This window comes from Megalops cyprinoides, chromosome 13 (assembly GCF_013368585.1).
Source record: "Megalops cyprinoides isolate fMegCyp1 chromosome 13, fMegCyp1.pri, whole genome shotgun sequence".
NCBI classification, from domain to species: Eukaryota; Metazoa; Chordata; class Actinopteri; order Elopiformes; family Megalopidae; genus Megalops; species Megalops cyprinoides.
This window is the reverse complement of record NC_050595.1, coordinates 25,223,029-25,248,736: the sequence shown is the minus strand read 5'-3', so window position 1 is coordinate 25,248,736 and position 25,708 is coordinate 25,223,029. Positions and strand designations below refer to the sequence as shown.

The window sequence follows — 25,708 nt, the reverse complement described above, 5'->3', positions numbered from 1 at the left end:
CTTTCACGCAGTGTACACCATTGCTGTAATCTAATGACAATACTGCTGTCAAAATCAATTCGCTTGCAGGATTATTCTTCATCTTACCATTTTAAATATGAAAATATGAAATCATTTTAGCCTCTAACTAACTATACATACATACATACATGCATACATATTTTTTCCATATGTCTTACATATTAAACATACAGATTGGAAATTTAAAATGGCTAAATGTCTTCCTAATAAAACAGAAAGCAATGTAAGGCAATACAACACTACTGAACTACAATTAGAAGGTGTCTTTTTAGACAAGATTTGCTCCAGATAGCCACCATTACATCAATCTTGCCCATCAAAGTTTCTAAAACAACATTTTTACTTACTTAGACGGCTCTCAAGGACATGAAAACTCTTCAAATACGGACAGTAACAGTAGATCCAGCTGCATTCAACTATTAAATTCTGAACCTATCCTGTTCGAACATTATAATTCCTTTTATTCATTCTTTAATTACATTAAGTACAAAAATGAAATGACATAATGATGGCAGGGGAAAAAAAAGGAATTTATCAGGAGCAAGAATAACGCAAGCGCAATTAAATTTTCTTTGTCTAAATCCAATTTGCATATCACACATCAAAACATCCTTCAGATGTTCTGATAATTGTAGCTATTTTTAAATTTTGAAAGAGCTGTCTATTTTGAGCTACATTTTTTCCTGCTTCCTTCATGCTAATAGGAGTTAATGATATCCTTTATCCAGTTTACGTAACCATTTGAATAGACTCCCTCTCAGAACTGGGGGTTAATTACTGAAGATATGAGGACACAACCCCCAGATATGCCATAAATGTTATACACCATAACCACGATATGTGGATATGTGCAGTTGTCTGGGAACTCATTTTTCAAACCTGATCTGGGATTGCCGCTGAAGTTATCTCATTTGTTGAAAAAACATACTGTACAGTCCTGTGACCAACCAGACAAAATCAACCTTTGTTCATGGCTACTGATCATCAGAGGGCTAAAGTAACTTGAGCTGAGAGCGGTGTGGGTCCAATGGCTATGGTCCAATGGCTTCTTCAGAATGAGTTCACCCTTAGGGGGCACTTCCATACTCTGAGAAGCGGACCCTATCATTGAGGTTGAGTATTGAGTGGAAACAGCCAGCGTGTACTGACACCGCAACCATCCTCCCTCACAACATTATTACCTTTGCTTGGGGAACAAAGACACATATTTCTAGTGACCTCCAGCCTGAAGTCAAGCAAGTCCAAGGAAATACTGTTAACGCCACTATGCCCACACAGACCTACCCTGGTGCTCCTCTGAAAACACCTACATTGACCCAGGATGACTGTCAGTCAGGCTGAGGAAATAATCATGCTTTAGTACACACACCTCCACAGTGATAACACTCCAGTGGTGACCTATGCATCAGTCAGCAGATACTGCCGCCATCTATGGAAGCACTAGCATCTCATCTAAAGGTTTTTTTTTTACCCCCTTGCAGATTTAAACCCAGATGAAGGCATCTTGTCAATTACATATTTTTCTTATTATTAGTGTTGTGTTATTAGTATAATTAAGCTAATAATAATAACAAAAGATGCAGAAGAAGAAGAATGTTATCTTTGGATCATAACATTTACTTTGCAGAAGATTTTTCATATGAAAGTGTTAAGCTCAGTGAAAACAGGACTCTATGATGAAACTGACTTCACCATGTTTTCCTGCTTATAGGCACTAGAGAGAAGCATCCATCCTATTGTCACAAGTTAAGCAGAAGCACTCAAAGCATAATTAACAGCAAGTACTTTTTTTAGTTTCCAGCTTTGTTAGAATCAGGTTCTGTGGTAAAATGTCAAGCATTGTTTTGTGAGGGGCCCTCACCACAAGTACAGATAGAGGGTGTTTTTAAAGGGCAGTATTTCAGCAGCCTACAGATAACAGGTGAGAGTCTCTCTCTACTACTAGGCTGGTGCTTGATATTAAGTTCAGTATAACCAGACCCACTCTGTAGCTCAGAAAGGGATCCAGGCCACTTGGAGCTGGTTACCTTTTTCTATATTAGCCTTATCATTCCTCATCCAGCTCTTCAGAGTGACAACACCTCTTTATTTAATGACTTATAAATAAACAGTGCTGTCTTTATCTGTTTTTGTAGTTTTGTAGTTTTGTACTTTAATCATTTTAATACAACTGTGATAATTTGAAATTCTTCAGGAAAATGATTTTCCTAATATAATATAATATAATATAATATAATATAATGATAACTTGTATGTTAAATAATTCATGTGTGTTGAGTTCCATAACAGTGAGTTATGCATATAATAACCTGAAGTCATGTATAGTCAAGTATAATATACTTGAATATATCAAGTCCTGCATCATTTTAATGAGCATATTCCTTGCTTTCATGGTATCTTTTTACTCTTTGCAGCTCAAGCAAACTGACACTGTGCTCTGCTTGTCACGACTGTTGTATAAAGTCTTGAAGTGCAGTTTGTGCTGGTGAAAGCCATTGTTCAGGAAAGCAGCATGAGGTTTGCCTGAGGACTGTATCCCTCTCAGCTTCTTCCATCTCATCAACTGCTCTCTGAATGTGAATTATGTGAAGAGCAGCCCACGGGTTTACTCCCAGCACTCAAATGGGCCCTGCAGAATATAAATAAGGTGGGTGCGCAAACTGGGAGCTCTTTTCTAGAAGGGAAGAATTGAGAGGCGCTTATTCGGCCTGACTTCTTTGAGAACAAGGGCTGTATTTACAGCGTTAGACCGGGAAAGCTTGCAGAGCATTTTGCTCTGACATGTATTGATATATTTGGTTGTGCTGGGTTTGTATGCACTTTCACTGGGCACTGGCCTTTGAAACTGGCTTCTGATACATTTGGAGGGAGGACCATGAAGGACAGCCGCCAGGGACTGCCCTGGAAGCCGCGGGCTCTGCTCTTTGGGACGTGCTTGTTGACGGTTCTGAACTCCGCCGGCCTGCTCTTCCTGTTCGCCCGGCACACGCAGCTGACCACCCGCCTCGCTGAGCTGGACACTCGGCTGGAGGAGCTGTCGAGGGCCTCGGTTGTGGAATTCGTGTCCGAGGTGGCCCGCGCCCCGGGCCAGCGGGGGGAACGGTTTGAGTACTCCCGAAACAAGAGGAGCCACGAGCACCACCATGAGAGTCACCATGAGCGCCACCATGACCATCACCACACGCAGCAGCTCCACCGGGCTGAGGAGCAGGACGGGATGATGATGATGATGACCTACTCCATGGTCCCGGTTGGAAGCACGGCTTTTCTGTGTTTTACCACACGTGCATGTGCACGTGTTCCGTGTGTCTGTGTCATGAATCATGAATATGTGTAACTGCATGCCTAAATAAGCACAGCACTGTTTTCATTCTTTTACTCCAATATATTACAATACTATACTACATTACTATATTACTGTTTTTCTACTGGGAGCCACACGTTGGTCTATGTAAGAAACATTAACAAGTGAAAAGAGTTAACTTTTTCTTTAACAAAAAATAACAACACACTTGGACAACGAATATACCACAATCCTCTGTGTTTATTTTAAATATTTGATTTAATCAACATATAATTCTGAGAGGAAAGTTCCTTCATTGTTAGAGGTCATTCCTACACGAAGTTTTAGCTTACATACTTTCTCCACATCACTGAGAGAAAGGAATTGTGAAGTTCTATTTCCATGTATTAAACATAAGCTTTTTATCGTTTGGTTGTTTTGTAGGCCAAAGTCTTAGTAGACCTCTGTAACAGCACAAAAGGAGCTTGTTTAACAGGTATGTGGTATTCATTCATTTACTTTCCCCTCACACCAATATTATATCTCCAGTTTTCTTTGAAATTTGAAAAATACACTTATGCATGCATACATGCATACAAATCATACAGACGACATACACAAAGGTATGTGTGGTGCTAAACTTTGTCTCTTAATACAGGACCTCCTGGACCTCCTGGTAAGAACTTGAAAGAGATTATTTAATCCAAGTATCTCCACCATTCCAGCGGAGAAGACACACCAAGACTGCTGCAATTGCTAGAATACACCAGCTGTCTTATTCAGATTTACTGTACAGTATGTGCACAATTATGGACTTCAGTGAAGTAAGTGAATAACAGGGGTAAGGAGCAGGACTCACATCCCCAAAGACGCCTGTTCGATTCCTGCTGTTGTACCCTCGGACATGGTACTTATCCTGAGTTGCCTCAGATGAATTATCCAGCTGCATAAATTGATCATGTGTAAACAATATAAGATAAGCAAGTTGCTCTGGATAGGATGCAATGTCCACTAACCAACTGTAATGCCAAAACATGTGCAACTCTGTAAAGACTCAAAGACTCAATCTATTGCAATGACTCTGTGCATTGTAGGTCTGCCTGGCCTGGATGGAATGCCGGGGTACAATGGAACCGATGGTATTCCGGGGCTAAAAGGGGAGGCAGGAGCAGAGGGCAAAAGAGGGAAAAGAGGTAAAGTGCTTATGGAGCTTGACCACCTTCTGCCCATTACCTCCCATGAATTAAGGACATGGGACAAAGTGCATGTTTTTGGGGCACACAGTAAATTCATGTGTGCGCTCTGCTGACCTTCAGCAGCACGGTCCACTTCTCATTTTGTGACCCTAATGTGTGGTCATATTGTTAATGCACCAGCGTTTTAAAAAACCTCTGATACAATGCAGGGATCTCACATTATTATGGAATGTAGGCAGACATAACAATTCACTCCGGTCATGTAACGGTAGCATAGATGCATGAAGACCACTCTCTCGTCGAAGATGTCATTCCTGAGTGCATTTTCAGATGGGTGAACTAGCTGACATTCTTTCCTGCAAAGCCAGTAAATACCCAGCGACCCACGTCTGATCTTCAAAGGCTCATCTCATAACATACAAGCTAAAAAGTTACGGGTTAGTTAGGCTGTTATTTTCCAAATACACCTGTTATAACAGCCAAAAATGGCTGTTAATTACCAAATATGTATGATGCAGTAAATGCTAAATATCACTTTCTGTGGGTTTAGCTGGTTTGATACAGGCTACACCTTAGACTCCCTCATGGAACTCAGACACCATATCAGTAAATGCGTGGCATCCGACTTGTACCAAAAGACACTGAGACACTGAGAACACAGACTGATCGGCAAACAAAAGGGGCATAAGTTATTTTGCATAAACGGCTCGTCAGACTAGTGTGCCCTCACATTTTGATATCATGAATGAAAGAGGCTTTATTTCCTAGGCCCTCCCGGGGAGAAAGGAGAGCCGGGAGAAAAGGGAGAGAAAGGAGATCCTGGGCCTCCAGGAGAAAAAGGAGAACCCTCCAATGATGTCATTTTTGAAGGTAAGGACAACTGACAACTGAACAAATTCAACTGAATTCTTTTATAATAACCTTTAGTATATATTAATGATATATATTTTTTTTCAATTTCTGAATTTGAACTGAGGCCAGAACCACTCATTCATACGTCTTAGTTTTGTTATGATCTTTGGTCAAAGATGATCAGAGGACAGAATCCTACCTTGGGTGGATGTGCTCTTGTTCTTCAAAGGTCCACCAGGTCCAGTAGGTCCTCCAGGTGCTCCTGGTCCTGCTGGCCCCCCAGGCCCTCCTGGGCCCCCTGGACCCCCCAGGAACAGAAGCCACAGAGTGAACTTGCAGGAGGCACAGAGGGCTGTGGGTAAGTTAATCTATCTTAACGCAAGGATACAGAACAAAAGACATATGAGTAACTAGTTTTCACGGTTCTTCAGGGTAATTAGCCTGTATTACTTGCTTATTGCAATGGGAATACTGTAAAAACTGAGTCAATTAGGGACGATGGAACATCTATGACCACCAATGCACAAATTTGATATGATATAATTACAGTAAGGGGAGTTTTTAAAGTCAATGCCCCTATTTCAGGGCTTTCCTACACCATTCCAAACGATGACACCTTGGCTGGAAAAGTTGCTGGACACACGAAAGAAAAACATCTGAAGAAAAACGGTATGAATTCCCTGAGAGATCACTTGCTCTCAGAAACTCACAGTTTCAGATATTGCTTCAAAAGGACTTAACCTTGTAATAATGGACCACCGTGTTTGTTTCCACCCAGAGTGCATCATAAAATCTATACACAGCTCCAGAAATGTCACCAAAATGGAGACGACATTTGGAACATGGATGCAAGATGCAGCTCTAGAAAACGACGACCGCATCTGGGTGGCTGAGCACTTCTCAGGTCTGTCTGGAATTCACTTAATCAATAGGATAATAGTCATTAAGACAAATGTCCATTCTTCCCATAGATTTAATATTACTGCAGTGCATCTCATTAGCACCTGCGTGCATCACTGTTCGTTGCTGGTCCCTCTTCAGGTCGTGACGTGAAAGAATACGAGGGCATAGCATCTTTCCAGAACAACGTGAGTGAAACCATCGACGTCAGGAAATTTTACCAGGGATGCGGCCACATTGTACACAACGGCTCCATCTACTACCACGTGGCTGGGACTTTCAAGATCGCCAAGTAGGTGGAATTGCATTGACACGTTTGTTACATAAGTGCATTGCTTTACCTCTTTATGCTTACACCGTCATTCCGCCCAACAGATTTAACCTCCAAACCAAGAAGCTGTACACCCTGGCGATCGACAATGCCTTGTACCACAACCTGACATACCTCCTCAACAACTCCAAGACCTACTTCAAACTGGCAGCGGACGAAAACGGACTGTGGCTAGTGTTTGCTTCGAGTGTGGATGAAAACATAATGGTGGCTCACCTGGACGAGAAGACATTCTCCGTCACGGCCTACATCAACACCACCTACCCCAGAACAAAGGCTGGGAACGCCTTCGTAGCCTGTGGACTGCTTTACCTTACCGACACCAAAGACACAAAAGTCACCTACGCTTTCGACCTGCTGAAAGGAAAACCCGTCAGCGTGAGTTTCGAGCTGAGGCCATCCAGTGGTGTACTGGCTATGCTGTCCTACAGTCCAAAGAACCGACACTTGTACGCATGGGACAGCAGCTATGTAAAGATATACAACATAAGGTTTTTATCTGACGAATAAGTCTGGTCATGAGGCCCCTTTTGAGGAAAGTTTAATCCAGTCTAAATTTTTTTTTTTTTCGTCAATTTACTCAATTTATTTCACTGTTACAGCTGATGTATTTGCCCAAGTGCATTTGCAATCAGTGTCATAGCTTTATTGTCCATAGGCTGCTGTCATATAGCATAACTGTGAGTATCAGCCATAATTGAGACAGCATGGGCATACCTGATATTATGCACTAGGATACTGATTTAGATTTTGAGATTAAAAATACATACTGGGGAAAGTGGCTGGAAAATGTATAGACATATTTTCAAAATTTGGTTCTAATCGTTGTAAACCATAAAATGGGAAGAATGAAAATGAAAATATTCATCTCCCAAAATGTAGTATCTTCTGTCATCTCCCTGCTAAAAAAAAAGCATGAAACCAAAGTACCGTCATGAAATAAAAAGAATTTATTCAACTTACAAAGGGAAAACTTTGACGATGATAGGACTACCTGTTCTTTAAGAGACTTGCACGCATTCTGTTCACTTTCCACCACTGACATATCATTGTATGCATTAAATACACAACACAGACATTAAGAAAAAGGACCACTGGGGCTGAACAGGTAAACACATACAGCAGACATGGCTTTTGCCTGTTCTGACAAACACAAATCTGTTTAATGAATACAATACATTTAACCAAAGTACAACTAATTCAGTTGGTATGATACAAACCAAAAATAAAGAGAAAGCTTTTATGTTTGTACAAGCTGTTGTGGTACTTTATATTTATATATATATAGATGTATTAAAACTATTTCAAACTATTTACTACTTGGCCAAACAAAGCCAGACATTCATTTGTAAATGTAACAGTTTCCTCTTTAATAGCTTTTGTATTTTTAAATAAAGTTTTATTTAAGTTGTGTCCCAACATTTGAGTGCAAAGGTTCATTTATAATGGATAAACTATTAAAAAATACCACCGACCTCAGTAGTGCTTCACCGCATCCCATTTCACTAATACACCTTACATTCCTAATATAAAGGCAATAAGTTAAACATAAATACAAACCATCTGCAAAGAAACGAACAAAAACAGAAACTGAGCAAACAAACATAACACTGTGTGCAAAACAAAAAAGGAAACCTTGTTGTTTCTGGTAAAAATCAGTATTTTAGTGCTTGTAAAATGTGTATGCCAAAACCGATGAAACATAAATTACATTTACAGTACTGTATATCTCTTTGTGTTCCAACAGGATATTTTGTAGGCGGCTCGCTGTTACAGGCATTTCAGAGCGGACAGCCGTAAGGGTGGCGTGTGCAAACACAAGTAGCCTTTTTTCCCCGTAACCCCCCCCACACATCTTTTAATGGGCTCACGAGAGCTATGTGCCATTTATTCTGCAATGTGAGCAGCAAACAAAAGTGAATACATTAAATTAAAATGCAGATCCAACAACTCATCTCACACTGGAAAAACCACTGACTTCATACAGAACCACAGTGCTGGTAGTAGATGCTAAGGAGTTTCAGCCGTGGGCACAAAATGACGACAGATACACACTTTTTTAAAAGTTTTTGCTTTGAGTACTTTTACAGAGCACTATCAATGACCTGTGATTGCACCGCTTTTACAATAACAGTACATGCATAGCTTTCCTATGAATACACTCTATAAGAGATTCTGGAACAAATTCAGCTTTTTTTTTTAAACGAAAGTCTTTAAAATCAAGTATGATACTGTACCTAGCTTCTGTGTATTTTTTTTTTCAGGCTTTGGGGGAAAAAAATAATTAACCGTAAGCTTCACTTTTTGGAGCGATCCACAGCGAAGGACACGTGAATGTTAGCTGCTGAAAGCTTTTTTTTTCCCTCCTCCATCATTCCCGCCTTTACAATTTACAGGATGTCGAATATACTGGCCGGAACGTTGTAGCGGTCGGGCAGGACCCTCATCTTCAGGGTGCCGTCGGCCCCGCAGGTGAAGATGCGGTTTCCGGGGCAGGTCTCCACCTGCATGACTCCGGCGCCGATGTTGCGGAAGATGGACTGCTTAGCGTGCTCTGTGCTGAAGGAGTGCATCAGACCGTGGCCTGTCAGCTTCCACACCTGAGTACCAATGAGAACAGAGGAGACGAACATTTAAGCGATAATGAATGGATAAATGGACTGGTGTAATACTGTGCTATACGAACTACTGTAACAGGCGCAGTAATTATATGTATAAATATAATATAATCTATATATAAATTACTATAACAGGTACAATATGGACCAACCTGTTGTTCTTTAAGTGTAACTGTTCAAACATGCCTTCTGCACCTCTCTGAACTAGATTTAAAAACCTAGGGAAATTAATTGCTTGGACATGCCTTGCATTTTTCCTCCAGGCTGGTTAGGAGAGCTTATTGCCATGTCTTTGTCATGTTCAACCAAACATTTTTTAGTTTAAATTTCAAGTCCTTATTGACCTTTTTTGATTCTGAATTGATGACCAGCCCCACTGAGATCAGAGAGGAAGGTCACATACTGATAGCATTTCAGAGGACAGCCCTCTGTGCCCTTTAGCCACTGTTTGACTTTGACTGGTAAAACGAATGTCACACCAGCCTCAGATTTACCCTGTGAGAGGCGCTGTAGAATTTCCTGATTTCTTCTATGTAACCTATTTTTAACAAACAGTGTTTATTTATATACCTGTAATATATTATTAAGTTACCATATGAATAACATTAAGTGAAATTAAGTTCTTTACAACGAAACAGAAATACAAGCACAAAAATCCTGCACTTCAAAGTCTTACTCAGTTACATACAAACAACCATACTAAGTTAAAAAACAGTACACCTTCGACTCTATGATTACTCTCCTGTATGGTGCTTGATTATCCGGGTCCCCATGTGATCAGTGTACCCTCTCTATTATTTTATCTCTGCACCTAAAAAACAGTGATAGGTATAAAAATGAGAGAGAATGCTCTCGTCACCTTCATGTTCCCCTCGGCGGAGCCAGTCACAAAGAAGTCCTCGCTGGAGTCCAAGGCCAGCGCTTTGATGGCGGAGTCGTGGGCCTGGAAGGTGTTGAGGAGCTGCCGCTGCCGGATGTCGAAGATGCAGATGAAACCCTTCCTGCCCCCGGTGATGATGAGCTGCTGTTTGGGGGCGTACTGCAGCACGGTGGCCCCGTTCTCGTGACAGGGGAACGCTGCGGTGGGGGGGAGGCACAGAGCACGCTCAGAACCACGGAGCCACAGCGATAAAGCTACTATGTGTCTAACATCAGCCTGCTGGAGGAATTTAACTAGAGCCAGCTCAGTGGTGCCCACGGTTGTTCTATGCCTATATCTTCAACTGTAACTGCTAGATTAACTAAAGATTATACAGAGAATAGTTCTAACTTCCATTCAAAGTCAATAAAAAATTAGGAATATAGAATTTGCATTGATATATACAGTATGTCTGTTCACTGCTGGAGGAATTTAACTAGAACCAGCTCAACGGTGCCCACGGTTGTTGTATGAGCATTTAAAGAAATGCATATATCTTCAATTGTAACAAATTGCAAAATGAACAAATTGTAACAAATTGCAAAATGAACCACAGATTATTCAGAGTATAGTTCTAAGTTACCTTTAAAATCGATTAAAAAAAAATAATGATGAAACTTAAAAATATGCATTGACATGTACAGTATGTCTATTCACTGCACTGTTGTCATGATTTCAGTGGATTGGACTGCAATGGACTTACCATGCACCAGGGTGTTATTGGGTGAAATAAGAGTGTCCCACAAGCAGACGTTTCTGTCAATGGCAGCAAAAACATAATCAGAAATATTTACACCCTTACACCACAGCCACACTGAGTTATCTTTAACATTTTTAAGTTACTTTAATTGATTCAGAAGTGCAAAGCATTGGCCAAAGTAAAGTGATACTGGTGATTTCCTGCTGGTGCAAGTGCATTCACCTGCTGTCGTTGGACTGGCCAGCTGTAGCGATGAGGCTGGAGGAGGTGATGAAGGCGAAGTCACCACAGGTCTTGCTGTGACACTGCCAGCTCTGAGGTCAAGGAGAGATGGAGAGGGAAACTGAGCCGGAGGACAACCAATCAGAGCCCACGGAGGGCATAGAGCCCCGCCCAGCAGACCCAGAAGGTGGTGAAGCAGAGTTATTCAGTCCACAGATGAAATTAACCACGCCTCGCTTATTTTGTGCTAAACATGGAACACAGAAATGAACAAAATCAGCCCAGATGGGTTCTTCTTTTTTTTTTTTTCTGCTGACTTACCAAATAAGGTTTGGGATTGGATGATGTTTGGTTGACTTGCCAGAGGCTTAAGAAGCCTTCACCATCTGCAACCCCACACTGCAGGCAGAGAAAAAGAGCTGCTTCATATGACAGCCTTATATTGCAAAGATGTAGAAAAGTCTTGTACAAACATGTACACATACATGTGATTAAAGAGATGTAATATCATTACCAACATATGTCACATCTCCCATCTTCACTGAATGAACTTATTTAGAGGATTTAATTCATGTATGTAAGTGATGATAAGGATACAGATGCAGATATACTGCAGAGCAATACAGAAAATGCAGATACAATTAATGATATTAATTCTATTAAAATTTTGCATAATTACAATATTTAATCGCTCATTTTAGCTACATAGCCATCTAGTTTAATTTGTACAATTATTGGGTTACTTGACTCACCACTCAAAGACTTGGCTGGGTCTAATAAGTGTGGATTGCATTACTTGCACTTTGAATTTAATTTAGCCATAAAGATGAATGATACTGTAACCCATTAAAGTAGCCTAAAGCCTGAGGCGGCCAGGCACGCACTGTGACAGCTATGCACAGAAGTGTGAGTCGTGCGTAAACGACTTCCTTTTCTTATTCCCTGTCGAGTGCCACATTCTACAGCCCCTCATTCCTAATCAAGCATTACATGAAATCCCCCCTGACCCTCGCCCATCTCTTCTTTCCAGCACCTAATGTGTTAAATACATTTTAGCCAAACCTACTATGTTACCAGCAAAAGCCTCTAGATCTTCCTTAGGCTTAAGTTTAATTATTTTGAGGATAATATTGTTCACAATATTGTTCCTTGCTCACAAAAACCGTGCTTCTGAACTCAATGCAGAATGAACAATCTTATGGTGGAACAGCCAAATGAATTCCACAGCAAGGCAGCCAAAGAGGCCCAGACAATAGTGCCTTTGACGCACGTGAAATGAACCATTGTTTTTAAAGTGCATGAATATGTAAACATGTACATATCTGTGCGGTGAATTTGTGCAGTTGGTGCGGCTAAGACAGGAGGCGGAATATTTTTCATGGGATCGAACACCGGCGTAAGCGAAGCTCGCGCGGAGCGGCGGTCTGCCCTGCGCGATCGGCCGACCTTGTTCCCTTGAGAGTTGAAGTAGAGCCGGGTGACCCTGGCGTTCCCCGCCTGGCGGAAACAGATGAGCTGCTGGGGTCGGTTCCACTCGAACATGCGGACGCTGCCGTCCTGCGCCCCCGTCATGTCTGAGCGGGGAGCAGACAAAAATAAACACCATGGAGAAGAGTAACAGAACTGCTACTACACTCTTCAAACATAAGAATCACTGCTGGTTCATAAAGCACTTTTCACAAAGTGCTGCCATTAACGGTCTTATTGTTGTTGCATAGGCAGTGACACTGAATGTGTTGTTTTCCTCATTCAGTTCATACATGTGGGTAATAAAATTTGCAGACAGAGTTCAAGACATGTACTTACAGTACTGGTAAATGGGATGAGATGTCATTCTCTTGACATTATTCAAGTTCCTCTTCATAATCTGCAACACAGTGTATTTGTGCTCGTTATTAATTGCTTTTGCTTTGTTTGTATTTCTATTGGGCCAAGTAAGGCACTAACAAATACAGGATGATCTGGAATTCAGGACTGAAGTAAACTCAGACTAGTTAACTGCTGCTTTGGCCTGTTATTTCATTTTTGTTGTCATCTCATTTTAATTGAACCGCATCATAGAACTAGGAATTTCATCATAATGAACTGTAGTCATGAATCTTGGAATGATTTGTGCACAATCTAGTGGCTACTTTTCATTTGTGTGGTGTATATTTAAAATAAAAATAGATTCCTCGGCAATTTAAATGAAAATCAGCTCTTTATCAGTTTTATTTTGTTTGGAAAACACTGTCTGTTTCAGGAAAACTAAAATGATGGTATCTGCGATCATATACTCAATGTCCAGCCCGTTTCTCTTGTGTCTTTTGCCTGAAAGCAGAACTTGGGATCAACTAAAAGGTCCTCTGTGTCCCTCTGCTGGCCACCAGAGGAAGTGGCACCCTGGACTGAGACTGGCGTATGGACAGTTTGCCTTTTCTTCTCAGATTTCCTGAGGCCCTCTCATTGTCAGAGGCACGTACCACGCTCCCGCCCATGCTGGTCTGCCCAGTGCCGAGCCACGGCATGGAGGCGGAGGCCGGAATCTGCGGGGGCGCGAAGGGAGGTGCGCTGGCCTGGGCGATGTTGGTGTGGGAGGAGCGGTAGTCCTGGTCGTCAGAGCTGAGGGCAACACAACCACAGGAGCGCCGGTTAACCACAATGCCCTTCTAAAAGGGTGCCGTGCCCTCACCACCCCAAAGCCAGGCTTCGCTGGGGTGCCGGTGCAGACCTGCGGGACTCCTTGTCGTACTCCTCCCCGATCCAGGTGTAGGGCTGGGCGGCCAGGAGGGAGGTGACGTCCACCTCCTGCACGTCGTGGGTGGAGGCCAGCACGATCTCGTTGTTGTTGACCTGCATGGAAAGACAAAAGGGAAATAGCAGATGGCCTGTTACAGACAGCCTGGCGTATGCATCTGACAGGCTGTGGGTGTTCAAGAAGACAGAGCTTTCTGGCAGAATTTCAACAAGCTCGCGGAATGACACGCACCTTGTTGATGGCGAACGCCATTATGATGTCCGACTCCTTGTGGATGACTTTGGCCTTGCCTCCTGGGTACCCGAGATCGGCCTCCACCTGAAAGGAAGCATCCGCACTGTCATGCCAGTCGCCGCCCCTCAGCGCAGATACAAAACCTCAGCACAGAGAGAACGCCAGCACTCCATCGCCATGCATACTGAAACCATGTGCCGCATCTCATCACCTCAGAGCTTACTGCTGTCTCCTTATCACGGCAGGGGGGGGAACCCTTGCATTCTACCACAGAATGGAAACCAGCCTTGCTGCGCAGACACTGTGCGAAACTGCATTGGAATGACATGTGGGGGCCCATTTCTTTTAGTGGTCCGGCTTGTTAATGGCGAGACAAAAAGCACTACTGGTAGTTCTGTTAGTGGTAACAAGCATTTAAAAAAAAAAAAAAAAAACCCTTTGATATGCTGCTGCCTTATGAAGTATTTGCCTGCATGAACCTGGGATTTTAAGAGCGACAGAGAACAGGAGCCCAGAGCCCTGAAGCAGGAGGCCGCAGGCGGCCGAGGGACTCGGCAGTGGGATACTACCTTGGCGGGTTTGCGATCTCCTGCTACGCAGATTTGTTTGAGGTGGTCCACATGGTCTTCTAAAGACTACACAACACACCACACAGTCACGACACACAAAAAAAACACATGCACAGACAACAAAACATGAAATGAAAAAATGAAAACGAGGTTTGCCGTGGTAGAGAGCACACAGGTAACAGGGGCGTGGGCTTTGAGGGAAGGAGTCACGTTGGACCTCCACAGGGCTATTACACCGGTCTGTTACATCACTTACCTTTCATACCAAAGCAGTGGCTTGGAGTGTTTGTGTCATTTGATCTGCTAGCTGATTACATAACTATATGTTCCTCTGTCTCAGTGTATTAATGCTCTTAAAGATCCTGATAAGACTCGACATAAAGAGACCAAGCTTTACTGGGTGTTCTGTGCTCTGGTTTGTGTTCTTGACGTTATAAATGACGGAGATGGCATGCAATGCTTTGCAATAATATACTTATGGAGGATGGATGAAACTGAGGGCTAGAATGGGAGAACAGCTTGCGGTGCTGACACACTGATGTGTAGAAAGCGTTTTCTTCAAAGTATTTTCAATTCTCAGATGCACACATCAAACAGTAAAACCCATTCCTGCTGCTACATTCATGTGTGAATTATTTTTAGTTCTGCTCCTCTTAGTTGGTAGTATAATACCTGCTCTCTCTGTTCCTCTGTGGGTCTAACAAGATGTTGTATAACGATGTGTCATAGACATAAACACATTGCTCATGTGTAGATTACCGCATTTATATAAAATAAGCACTGATTATGTCTAACATTCAGTACAAAGGCCTCCATTCAGTCTAACCAAAATACAATTTGCCTAGGAATCTGAGCAAAGAATTCAAGCAAATGTTGCTTTCCTTAATTTATTACATTATGCATTATGTTGTCACTGGGAACAGTTTAGTTTTGTGGGTTCTGTACGACACACAAAAAAATAGTTTAAATTCATGAATCAAGGGATAAGGGAGCACAGTGATGTTAGAAAGAATAGAGGCCAAAGAGGAGCACAAATGAAGGGATTGGTGAAACCATTCACAAAAACCACGATGGTGACTGGTTCTGTTGTCTCTCTAGATGGATGATGCAACGGAGGGACAGGTGGACTCCGGTTCGATTTCGCCCCATTACCTCACTCTGCTTCCTCTTCTTGGTGAAGATGTAGCGGATCAGGGTCTCCTGGAGGACTTCCTGTTTGACCAGGAAGTGCCACAGCCGCCTCGCGGGAAATGAAAGGCGGCTCTTCGCCCTGAAGCAGGAACACCCAGAGACAGACGTGAGCGCGACGCAGCAGACTGACATTAACCGAGCGAGCGGTGGCTCTCAGACCACTCGCAAGGGGAGGGGACGGTGCCACGTACTTGAAGGGCGTGTTTTCGGGCTCCAGCATAGCCTTGTGCCTCAGTATGGCCGGGCCCCCTCCTGCGCTCAGATCGGCGGGGTAGGTGTTGATGTAGTTCGGCGGAGGGCCGTCGAACTTGTTCATCCTCTCCAGCAGCAGCTGTTCCCAGTTCTCCAGTGTCTTCAGGACCGCGTTCACCAAGGGTGAGGTGACCGGCAAATCTGCACATTCACAGGGCATGGGAGCATGACTCAAAAAGATACACCATAACAGAAAGAAATAACTGGTTGTACCACGGCACTGAACTCTGATACAAATATTTGAGTCAAATCATTGAGAAGATGAGAGAACAGCAATTGCCAGCGAATGCATGAACAGTACCTGGAAAATCCAACCCCGTTATGGGCAGGAAGCTCTTGATGTTGTGCAGAGCCAACTTGACCATTACCAGGCGTATCAGTGCCCAACTGCAGGGGGGGAGGGGAGCGAAACAAGCTGAAAACACACTCATATCCCTTCCAAGGCAAAATCATCGCTGCATCCTCTGCTATTCTAGACATCATGAAGTGCTGTGCTGGCTACTGAGGAGACCAACTGGAACAGATCTCTAATCTGGCTCTTACAATCTGGACATCTAATAATCCCCCAGTTTCAGTGGCAAACTAATTCTCTCCCTCTCTACCCCAGAGAGTATGCGGTGAATATTCATGCACAGCGGTTGCTGTGCATCACCCAGGTGAGTGCTATGCATTGGTGGTGTTTGAGGCGAGAAGTGACACTACATAAATGCAATTCATTATCATTATTCATATGAAGAAATCTGTCCAGAGAGGAGGTGGAGTCTGATGCATGACGGACCTGTATGAATTTGGATCGCTGTGCTCGTTGACCTGAGTGTCAGAGAGGAAGGCGTCGTCGTCGTCCTCGTCGTCGCTTGGGCCGCTCTCGTCCGAGTCGTACAGAGCTCCGCTGTCGGAGAGAGGCAGGAAGGGCTAGGGGGAAACAGGGGAGACGTCAGGCCTGCTCAGGTGCAGAGGCTCAGGTGAGACACTAAGCGCCTTCTCATCGTTATAATGGTCCATACACAGCCCTTTGGAAAAATGTCACTGTTCCACGACAAACACTTAACTGAAACAAACAGGGCTGATGCGCACCTTGGCAACAAAGTAATCCCACATGCTCAGCTCTGGGGGGATGAACTTCTCCTTGTACGTGGGCCTCTCCGCTGGCACCGGCGGGGGCGTGGAGGGCGTCTCCTTCACCGGACGTCCCGGGACCAGCATGCGCATGTTAAACCTGCGCCGGTGCTTGTCTATGTCCTCCGCGGGCGGCGGGGGCGCTGCGGGCGGGGGAGTAACAGCGTCATTAACTCGGGACAGACAACACAAGCATTATTGAGGACGGAAGGAGACAGAAAATAAGAGCAGTAAATAAGAGCACTTTCAGAGGAAAAAGAGAGGGAAAATGAGTGTTATTACAGAGAGAAAGGGAGGGCAATTTAGGGAGCAGAGAGGGAGAGGGAGCACAGTAAGCACATTATTAAGGAGAGACAGAGAGGGAGAAGATAAAGAGATTTATTATGGTGGGTGGGAGAGACGGAGAAAATGAGAGTATTATTGAGGGGGGGAGAGGTTGGATAAAATGATTATGGGAGGGAAAGATAGTGAGGGAGAAAAGAGTATTGAGGAAAGAGGAAGTAAGCTTGTCATTATGGAGGGTGGGAGAGCAGGAAATATAATATTATAATAGTATAACGTGATTATTAAAAGGAGACAGAAGGATAAAAATAACAGCATTATTAAAAAGGGAGAGAGAAAAATAGGGGTGTGAACAGGGAGGACAGGAGACAGGAAGGGTGGAAGAGAAGATTGAAAGGAGGAGTGCAAATGATAGTTAATGAGAGAGAGAGAGAGAGAGAGAGAGAGAGACGGGGTAGAGGAGATTGATCACACGCTAAATTCGTAATGCGTGAGTGTTTGAGCTCCGACACACAAGCGCGAGCACGCAAATTAAATAATGATAAGCCTCCGGGATGGAAACTCATTCGGAAGGCGCAGTCAGCGTTGGTAAACATTATGGGAAACAGTGTTTGTAATGAGTAAGGAGGACAGCTCGGCTTTCATCAACCAGGAGCTCGAAGCGGGACTGCAAATGAATGTGTCATACTTTCAACCCAAACGGAAACGATAAGCCGAGTGATTCCCTTTAATTGTAGGCTCTCCCTCCTCTCGTGCGTTCACGCGTGCCTCCTAACACGTCCTAAATGGGCTCCGCCATCGACGGGTTTTTTAATTGAGCTGCACGGTGGAATAACACTGGCACAAATCACGAGCCGCCTTCAGTGAAAGCTGTCTGTTTCCCCGCGACGGTCCCTTGATACTGAATCGCTGCTTGAAACACTCACTGCCATTATGTGTGAGAAAGGCCTGAACATGCAGGCTGGAAGATACACTTTCCTTCATTAGAAGCAGCCTCGCAAAAGAACAACCTGCAGCAACTCGTAATATGCACAGCAATTACATTATGAGTTGCTACACACAACAAACTCTGAAAGGGGGGTCACACTCTCACAGGCACACGTGTCCACAAACCTTCACTTGCGTCTTGGGTCACTATCTCAGGAATCACTGTGCCAAACAAAGCAACAATCACACACAAGACAGAACTCAAATCAAATCAGGAGAGGACATTTAACACAATCAAAACATGAGCACTACTTAACGTATGGGGAATCGAGCACAGAACAAGGACTACATTGTGGGTCAAAGACACTTCATAAAGGGGTTTCCTTAAAATCAGTTTCCTTGACAGACCAACTGGGAAGAAATCTATTCAAACACAGTATGCATTGTTAATAATTGTTAAGCCATTGACAGAAGTTCCCTAATTGTGGTCTGTGGAGTAGTCACAGATTTTAAAAGTTCTAGAACTATTACGCAAAGGAGAAGAACTGTGACACACTGCTATCTCGGGGCCTCCAGTGGGGGGAGGGAGAGGGGGTGGAGGTCTGATTCTCATTGGCCGTAGGGAATCAGACGCAGTGAGGCACATGCACTGATGTCTGGGATTGTTGGTTCTTTGAGGGCTTTATGTAATAATGTTTTTTTTGTTTTGTTTTTATTTTTTTCCTTACATTTTGCAGCTGACAGGCTCAGTTCTCAAAACTGCTGAGGGCCAGAGCATTAACATTTAGAGAGAAAACTCCCATCAACTGCTTGGCATTTACATATCTGTTCGTCTCCATTCCAACTTTGGAAGGTCCTCACATGACTCCCCAGGCACAAAGTAAACTAAAGGGAGAGACGCAGACTCAGGAGAACAAGACCTCTTTCAAACCAAGATCCCAAATAAGCAAGAACACCTCTTTGTGCTGCTAATAGATTAAGTAAATGTGTATCCCTGCAGTGTTCGCAGACTTGCGAGTGGATCTCATTGAAGAATAGGTTTCAGCTGTGACATTTAATTACTTAGAGACTTAATTCAAGGGTAAACCCCATTCAGCTTAGAGGTTGGACTCACTAGCAACAATGTAATTCAATACAACATGTACAGTCCATAACAAAAGACCTATTAAATGGACTACTATTAAATGGCGGCAATGTAGCATAGTGGTAAGGAGCAGGGCTTGTAACCAAAAGGTTGCTGGTTCCATTCCCCACTGGGGAACCACTGTTGCACCCTTGGGAAAGATACTTAGTCCACATTTGCCTCAGGAAATATCCAGCTTTATAAATGGTTAACATATAACATATAAAAATGAACAAAAACAAATGACATATATGTAAGTCACCCTGGATAAGACTGCTAAATGAAAATAATATAATGCAATTACTGTATCAAATGTAAAATATGATAATCAAATTTAATATAAACATTAATCATTCTATCTTATATTTCAGTCACAGTGTTGTTCCAGGCGCAGATGAAAAATAGCAGTGTTAAAAAAATCTGAATTTTTCCCCACAGTGCTTTGGGTGTCAATGGCTTGACCACATTCCACTATTCAAAACTACTACTAACTATTATTAGAGATGATTGTTTTCAGCGGTGACATGACTGCAGTGTTATCCCCGCCCCCCGCCCTTCCCCTCAGACATCCGGTAGGAAACAATGAGGCGATCAATGTCATTTCACGTAGCGTAGCGTTGCAGCGCCGCTATGGCCAGCAGTAATGGGCCAGTGATCTCATTTAAGCTTCTTAAGGGGAGAACTGTAATCTATTTTTGTAATGTTCAGCTGCAGTCATGTCGAGCGCAATACGGATGAGGGAATAAAGCACGACAGAGGAGTGTATACCTGGTGCAGGATCAGAGCGCTTGTCTCCCTTGACCTCAGACTCCACATTAACTTTATTGGCTGCGTTGTTGACAAGTGAAGCACAATGAAACGCAATGAACAAAAAAAGCCACAAAAAGAAAGACATTGACTCTGACACAGCAAAAGCAGACACGTGTAACACAAAGAATGGGACAGACAAACACAAAATCCCACACGCCTGTTTCTGAACAGCAAGCATGCCTCATAAGTTTGTTCCTGAAAACCTAAAATGTTCACGTTTGCAAAAAAAGAAAAAAAAACCCAGGAAGGCAAACTGGAAGAAACAGCACTGCAACTCAATCTGCCGTTACTCACAACTGGGCTGCAATTCTACGTCTGAAGGGATATCAGAGTCGCCCACAGGGGCGACCGGAGAGGGCTGCGGCTCACTCGGAGCAGGCACGCTTAGCTCAGGCTCTACTGTGTGCGAGCCTTCCGTCTGCACTGCCTCAAACACAGCTGTCAGACGCAAACAGCGTGTTACACTGATCCTGGAACAGAGCTTGAAATCTCCAAAAAGGACACACTGGATTCAGAGGGTCAGGGTGGTGCCGCAGTACCTGGAGCGACCTCCGGGGGGCGCTTGGGTTTGATGATGAGCTTGGCTCCTCCCCCGAAGACGGCGGCCCACATGCGGTTGTTGAGGGGGTGGGCGGCCAGGCGGAAGAGCTCGTTGCTGGAGTGCATGCCCAGGCCGTGGATGAGCAGGCTGAGGTAGACGGCCACCACCGCCTCGCACAGCATCACGCTCAGCTTGGGCTGGTCCTCCCCGTGTGCTGATGCCACCAGGCTGATGAGGGAGGAGACGCCTGTGCACACACACGCAGACGGACGCATGCACACACGCACAGGAGCAAACACACACATGCACACACACACATAGGAGCAAACACACACACACACACACACACACACACACACACACACACACACAGGAGCAAACACACACACACACACACAGGAGCAAACACACACACACACACACACACACAGGAGCAAACACGCACACACACACATGGACGCACGCACACACACAGGAGCAAACACACACACACGCACATATGTACCCACGTGCACAGAAATACACCCATATGTACAGGCACGTGCATAATTACAAACACACACGAGTACACACACACACACACACGCAAACACATATGCATATGCATACACATGAGTATGCATGAGCACACAAACACACATGTATGAACAGGTGCACACATGCACGCACACATACAGAGTCAAAAAGACACACGAGAATACTGTTAAAAAATCCCCATCATTCTAACCATTCAATAACCAGGCAGCCCTGTTTCTCTCCCCACTGTACTGAACGCAGAGTACATCTCACATCACAGACATCTTACCCTGGCAACACTGCAAGACCAACCCTCTAACCTAACACTAATGTACTCTTTATTCACAGGCCCATTTTCACCACATTTCGGTATACTGCATCTCACTGAGGTAATGAAGGAGTTAATGACTCAAGTGCTTTCTTCACTGTTGTCCTTTAAGGCTGTTCCAGGATGACACAAATAACAACGCTTGCTTTTCATGTTAGTATTATACCACTTTGTGTATAGGGTACTACCCATGAAACGTAGCCTACGGCTAATCTTGGTAGTACACATATATGTCAATGCATTAATGTTTTCTTGTTACAGCCCAGGGAAAATAAATAAATAAATGCAACATTTGCATGACAAGGCTTTCATTTTTATATCCTGGCTGCCGGCAAATGTACCCTTCTTACTAAGCACCATCTGGCCCTATGGAGCTTCTTTTCACACCACAGTCACCGAGCACTGCTAACGCGGAGCGCTAATCTCCACTCGCGTCTGCGTACATTTCAGCAGCGTGAGACGTGATGGATGTAAATGTCATGTCCAGCACAGAAAGGGGTCGACATGTGGGGCGGGATGTCAGATTAAGGGAGGGGCACGCAGCAGGGGAGAGCGAGGGGGCGGTCCAGGTCGCCCGGGAGCCTGTCGGTCCGTACCTGGCCACTGCGCGGGGGAGGAGCTGGGCGTGGCGTGCTCCTCGATGCTCTCGGTGCGCAGCCTCCGCCTCTCGCTCAGCAGCAGGCCCTGGTACACCATCCCCATGAACTGATTGGCCTCCGCTTGGCTGCTGCAGAGGACGGACACATACACACAACACATACACACACACACACACACATACACACACACACACACACACACACACACATACACACACATACACACACACAAACCCCCCCCCCACACACACACACACACACACACACACAAACACACAAACACACACAAACACACAAACACACACAAACACACACACACACACACACACACACACACACACACACACACTGTGGGATCCCTTCAAAGCTCTGACACCACCTAACTTCAGTGTAATCACTGATGTGCTCTTTGCACCCTTATAAAAAGTTACAAACTCCAGGGAAAGTTCAGGAATTTACAGCTTAATGCTACAATCTAGTCACAGTTTTTTACCACATCACTAGCCCGTTTACCCTGAGTCATGAGGAAAAAGAGCAACCTAGACATTACGGCAGGGGCTGGAGGGGAAAATGATTGACAGGGGTTGAGAGGGACTGTGCTGATATGGGGCCTGGAGCAGGACGAGTACCTGTAACTGTGGCTGTCACACAGGGCCTGGTAGATGCATGCAGACAGGGAGGCAGCCAGGGTGTGCAGGGCGTTGACCTGCGACGGAGAAAACAGCCACGTCGTTAGCGTCATTTCCCCAAGTGCCATTTCACAGCCCTCTGAAGGGTGTCTGCGGTTAACGAGCAAGCACTTGCGAAATGCCACACGTGTTATCTGATGACACGCGGACACGACGGACAAGCGGGAGGTCAGAGCTGCTCCACCAATCCATCAGGCGGTGACACTTTCCCCCGACCCCACGGCTATCCACATCCCCTCCGCCCTGGTGTGCTTGTTACCCGGTCGTCGATGACGTCGGGGTGGGGCGGCGCCTCCATCTGCACGATGGTGAAGAGGATGTCGTGGATGTGGTTGCTGAGGTGCAGCACGGGGTTGGCGATGACCGTCTTGGTGGGCGCGATGCTGGCGGAGAGCAGGGGCAGCGTGGTGGGCAGGGGCAGTGGGGACTGCAGCTGCTTCACCGTCGTCTCCTGATTCAGAGAAACGGCACACAGCTGAGCCCAACGGACGACACAAACACCCCGCAGAGCAGGTCAAACGCAATGAAAGCTCGCTCTAATTAGATTCCCATTTCCCTCCCATGCAATACACACATCACGAAGCAAATCCAATATAATATAGTGAATCGTGACGTGACATTAGTGATATTACATTAAATTACATTATTGTCATTTATTGTAAGGAGTTGCATTGAAGTAACATTATTATCTTATTCCGATGGACTTACACATATTACAATTTTTATATATCCATTTATACAGCTGGGTTTTTACTGAGGCAATTCTGGATTAAGGACCTTGCCCAAGGGTACAACAGCCCAAACCAGCAAATTTTTGGTTACAAGCCCTGATCCTTACCACTGTGCTACACTGCAGCCCTCAAGCAAAGATATAGTGTTACAGTGATAATACTACTATGATCCTGTTACTACTGCTAATACCATGGAACAAAGCATTCATGCAATGACAAATACAATGATACAATAATATAACGATAGTGAGTCTGACCTGCTGGGATTCCTGCAGCAGGAAGATGAGCTCCATCCTGACGGAGGTGACGCCCCCGCCCTTGGCCCCATGCAGGCTGCAGTAGCTGAGGAAGACTCTGAGCAGGGCCTGGTTCTTCCTCAGCCAGGCCTTGCGCCGCTCGGCGTGCTGCTGCTTGGCCTGCAGCCTGCGGCGCTCCAGCTGGTGGCGCTCGTAGGCGCCCACGTCCGTCCGGTCGAACACCTCGTCCACCTCGGCCGCGCCCTCACCCTCCTTCCACTTCTCGAGCTCGCCGTCCTCCGCCTTGTAGTTGCAGATCTTGTGCATGGCCCAGATCTCCTTCTCCAGCCAGTTGTAGAGCTGGAAGCGCAGCTTGCCGCCGTCCACCTCGTAGCCCGTGGCCAGCGTCCGCAGCTCGGTCATCAGGATCTTCAGGCAGGCCCGGAACTTCAGCTGCTCGGCGATCACGTCCACCTGCGACTCCCCGGCCGAGTCCTCCCTCCGCAGGCTCGGGGCGCCCGCCCCGCCCTGGCCCGGCGCCTCTTTCTGCTTGTCCGCCGGCTCCTCGGGCTTGGTCTTCATCGTCAGGCCCCCGTCGTCGTTGTCCTCCTCGTCCTCCTCGTCCTTGTTGTCGCCCCAGTCCAGCTGCAGGCCCTCGTCCTCCAGCTTGACCATCGGCTGACTCCAGTCCAGCCCTGTGGAGGTGTCCGCCCCGCCCCCCCAGGCCGGGGCGGGGGCGGCTGGGGGCGCCGACCAGTCCAAATCCGCGGCTCTCCCGCCGTTCTCCTGCGGGTGGGCGGAGCCGACGTTGACCATGGAGGGCCCCTTGCTCAGGGAGGACCCCGCCTTCTTGGTGACTTTGGGCAGCTTGGAGAGGACCTCGAGGGCCAGCACGGGGCAGCCCACTTTGAAGTGGGCGTTGGCGGTGGTGAAGAAGAGCTTCCGCTCGATGAGGTTGATCTCGTCGGCGCTGCTCTTCTCAGTGGTCAGGCCCAGTGTGGCCAGCGTTCCCTCTGGAGAGGCGAAGTGTCGGCGAATTATCAGAGGGTGCGTCCGCAGGTAGTTATAGAAGCTGAAGACCACGGGGTTGCAGGATTTCACCATCACATCTGAGGAGAAAACTGCTCGTTTAAAGCGGAAGAGACCAAGAAATAACAGTCCTATGTCCTTAACAAATGCACACACCTTTACGCAAATAAACTAATGTACACTGAATTAGAACTACAATACCCATACATCTTTGAGATCAAATTAAAAATTGACATATGAACCCGAAATTCAGCTCTTTGTTTTAAATAAGATGTGCAGGGCCAACACACATTCACCCTTCCTTATTCGTAGTGACCAATCACGAGCTGCTCACCGGGATTTTCATCGTCCTCCTTTGGTATCTGCTCCAGCAGGGTGTCCAGGGCCCTGGTGTAGTCCTTCAGTATCCAGAAGGCAATGCTGCGCAGGAAGGGGTCGGGGTGCAGCTTGGTGCAGGTGAAGCCCGAGCCGTCCCTGTTGCAGCCCAGCACCCTCTCGTTCAGTATCCCCTTGCAGGTGGAGGAGCTCTCGTAGTCCGACTCGTACAGGCGAGCGACTATCATGGCCAGCTGGATGTCCTCCATTTTCTCCAGGCAGACCTACAATTCACAGAGGTGCAAAGCATCCTGGGAGTTTAGAATGTCCCAATCATAATGCAAAAGAGCTGCATACAAAAAGAATTCTGCAGGGAAGACTGTGCTACGAAGACTTATCTTATCTTATGCAACAAATCATTATTTCAAGAGATGTGCCTGG

At 45.3% G+C, this 25,708-nt stretch overlaps 2 protein-coding genes across 5 annotated transcripts in view; one reads left to right on the top strand and one right to left on the bottom strand.

Annotated features, from left to right (window-relative positions):
- Positions 1-2,709: 2,709 nt before the first annotated feature.
- gldn (gliomedin) lies at positions 2,710-7,103 on the top strand. The gene is made up of 10 exons (XM_036544476.1): positions 2,710-3,271; positions 3,749-3,800; positions 3,963-3,980; positions 4,390-4,497; positions 5,269-5,370; positions 5,582-5,710; positions 5,938-6,021; positions 6,131-6,256; positions 6,394-6,544; positions 6,628-7,103. The coding sequence occupies exons 1-10, from the start codon at positions 2,897-2,899 to the stop codon at positions 7,091-7,093; spliced, it is 1,611 nt and encodes a 536-aa protein (XP_036400369.1). The 5' UTR covers positions 2,710-2,896; the 3' UTR covers positions 7,094-7,103.
- Positions 7,104-7,965: 862 nt separating this feature from the next.
- dmxl2 (Dmx-like 2) overlaps positions 7,966-25,708 on the bottom strand; it is a 37,614-nt gene continuing 19,871 nt past the window's right edge. The window contains exons 23-44 of one of the 4 annotated variants that reach the window (XM_036543210.1): positions 25,287-25,551; positions 23,945-25,032; positions 23,216-23,407; positions 22,897-22,973; positions 22,265-22,395; positions 20,823-21,071; positions 17,100-17,284; positions 16,804-16,937; positions 16,327-16,412; positions 15,965-16,166; positions 15,735-15,852; positions 14,583-14,648; positions 14,011-14,097; positions 13,753-13,874; positions 13,505-13,643; positions 12,849-12,909; positions 12,489-12,616; positions 11,364-11,441; positions 11,043-11,134; positions 10,824-10,876; positions 10,061-10,278; positions 7,966-9,183 (exon numbers count right to left, since the gene is read on the bottom strand). In XM_036543210.1, the coding sequence (XP_036399103.1) occupies positions 8,974-9,183; positions 10,061-10,278; positions 10,824-10,876; positions 11,043-11,134; positions 11,364-11,441; positions 12,489-12,616; positions 12,849-12,909; positions 13,505-13,643; positions 13,753-13,874; positions 14,011-14,097; positions 14,583-14,648; positions 15,735-15,852; positions 15,965-16,166; positions 16,327-16,412; positions 16,804-16,937; positions 17,100-17,284; positions 20,823-21,071; positions 22,265-22,395; positions 22,897-22,973; positions 23,216-23,407; positions 23,945-25,032; positions 25,287-25,551 (3,981 nt within the window). In that variant the 3' untranslated portion in view covers positions 7,966-8,973. The remainder of the gene's footprint in view (positions 9,184-10,060; positions 10,279-10,823; positions 10,877-11,042; positions 11,135-11,363; positions 11,442-12,488; positions 12,617-12,848; positions 12,910-13,504; positions 13,644-13,752; positions 13,875-14,010; positions 14,098-14,582; positions 14,649-15,734; positions 15,853-15,964; positions 16,167-16,326; positions 16,413-16,803; positions 16,938-17,099; positions 17,285-20,822; positions 21,072-22,264; positions 22,396-22,896; positions 22,974-23,215; positions 23,408-23,944; positions 25,033-25,286; positions 25,552-25,708) is intronic. The other 3 variants (XM_036543211.1, XM_036543212.1, XM_036543213.1) reach the window with 3 other exon arrangements.

Bases quoted from the DNA above. Each gene is read 5' to 3' on its own strand.
- gldn (XM_036544476.1), top strand. From the start codon at position 2,897: ATGAAGGACAGCCGCCAGGGACTGCCCTGGAAGCCGCGGGCTCTGCTC. The intron at 5,711-5,937 runs GTAAGTTAATCT...CCCCTATTTCAG, and splicing joins GGAGGCACAGAGGGCTGTGG to GGCTTTCCTACACCATTCCA. The intron at 6,545-6,627 runs GTAGGTGGAATT...TCCGCCCAACAG, and splicing joins GGGACTTTCAAGATCGCCAA to ATTTAACCTCCAAACCAAGA.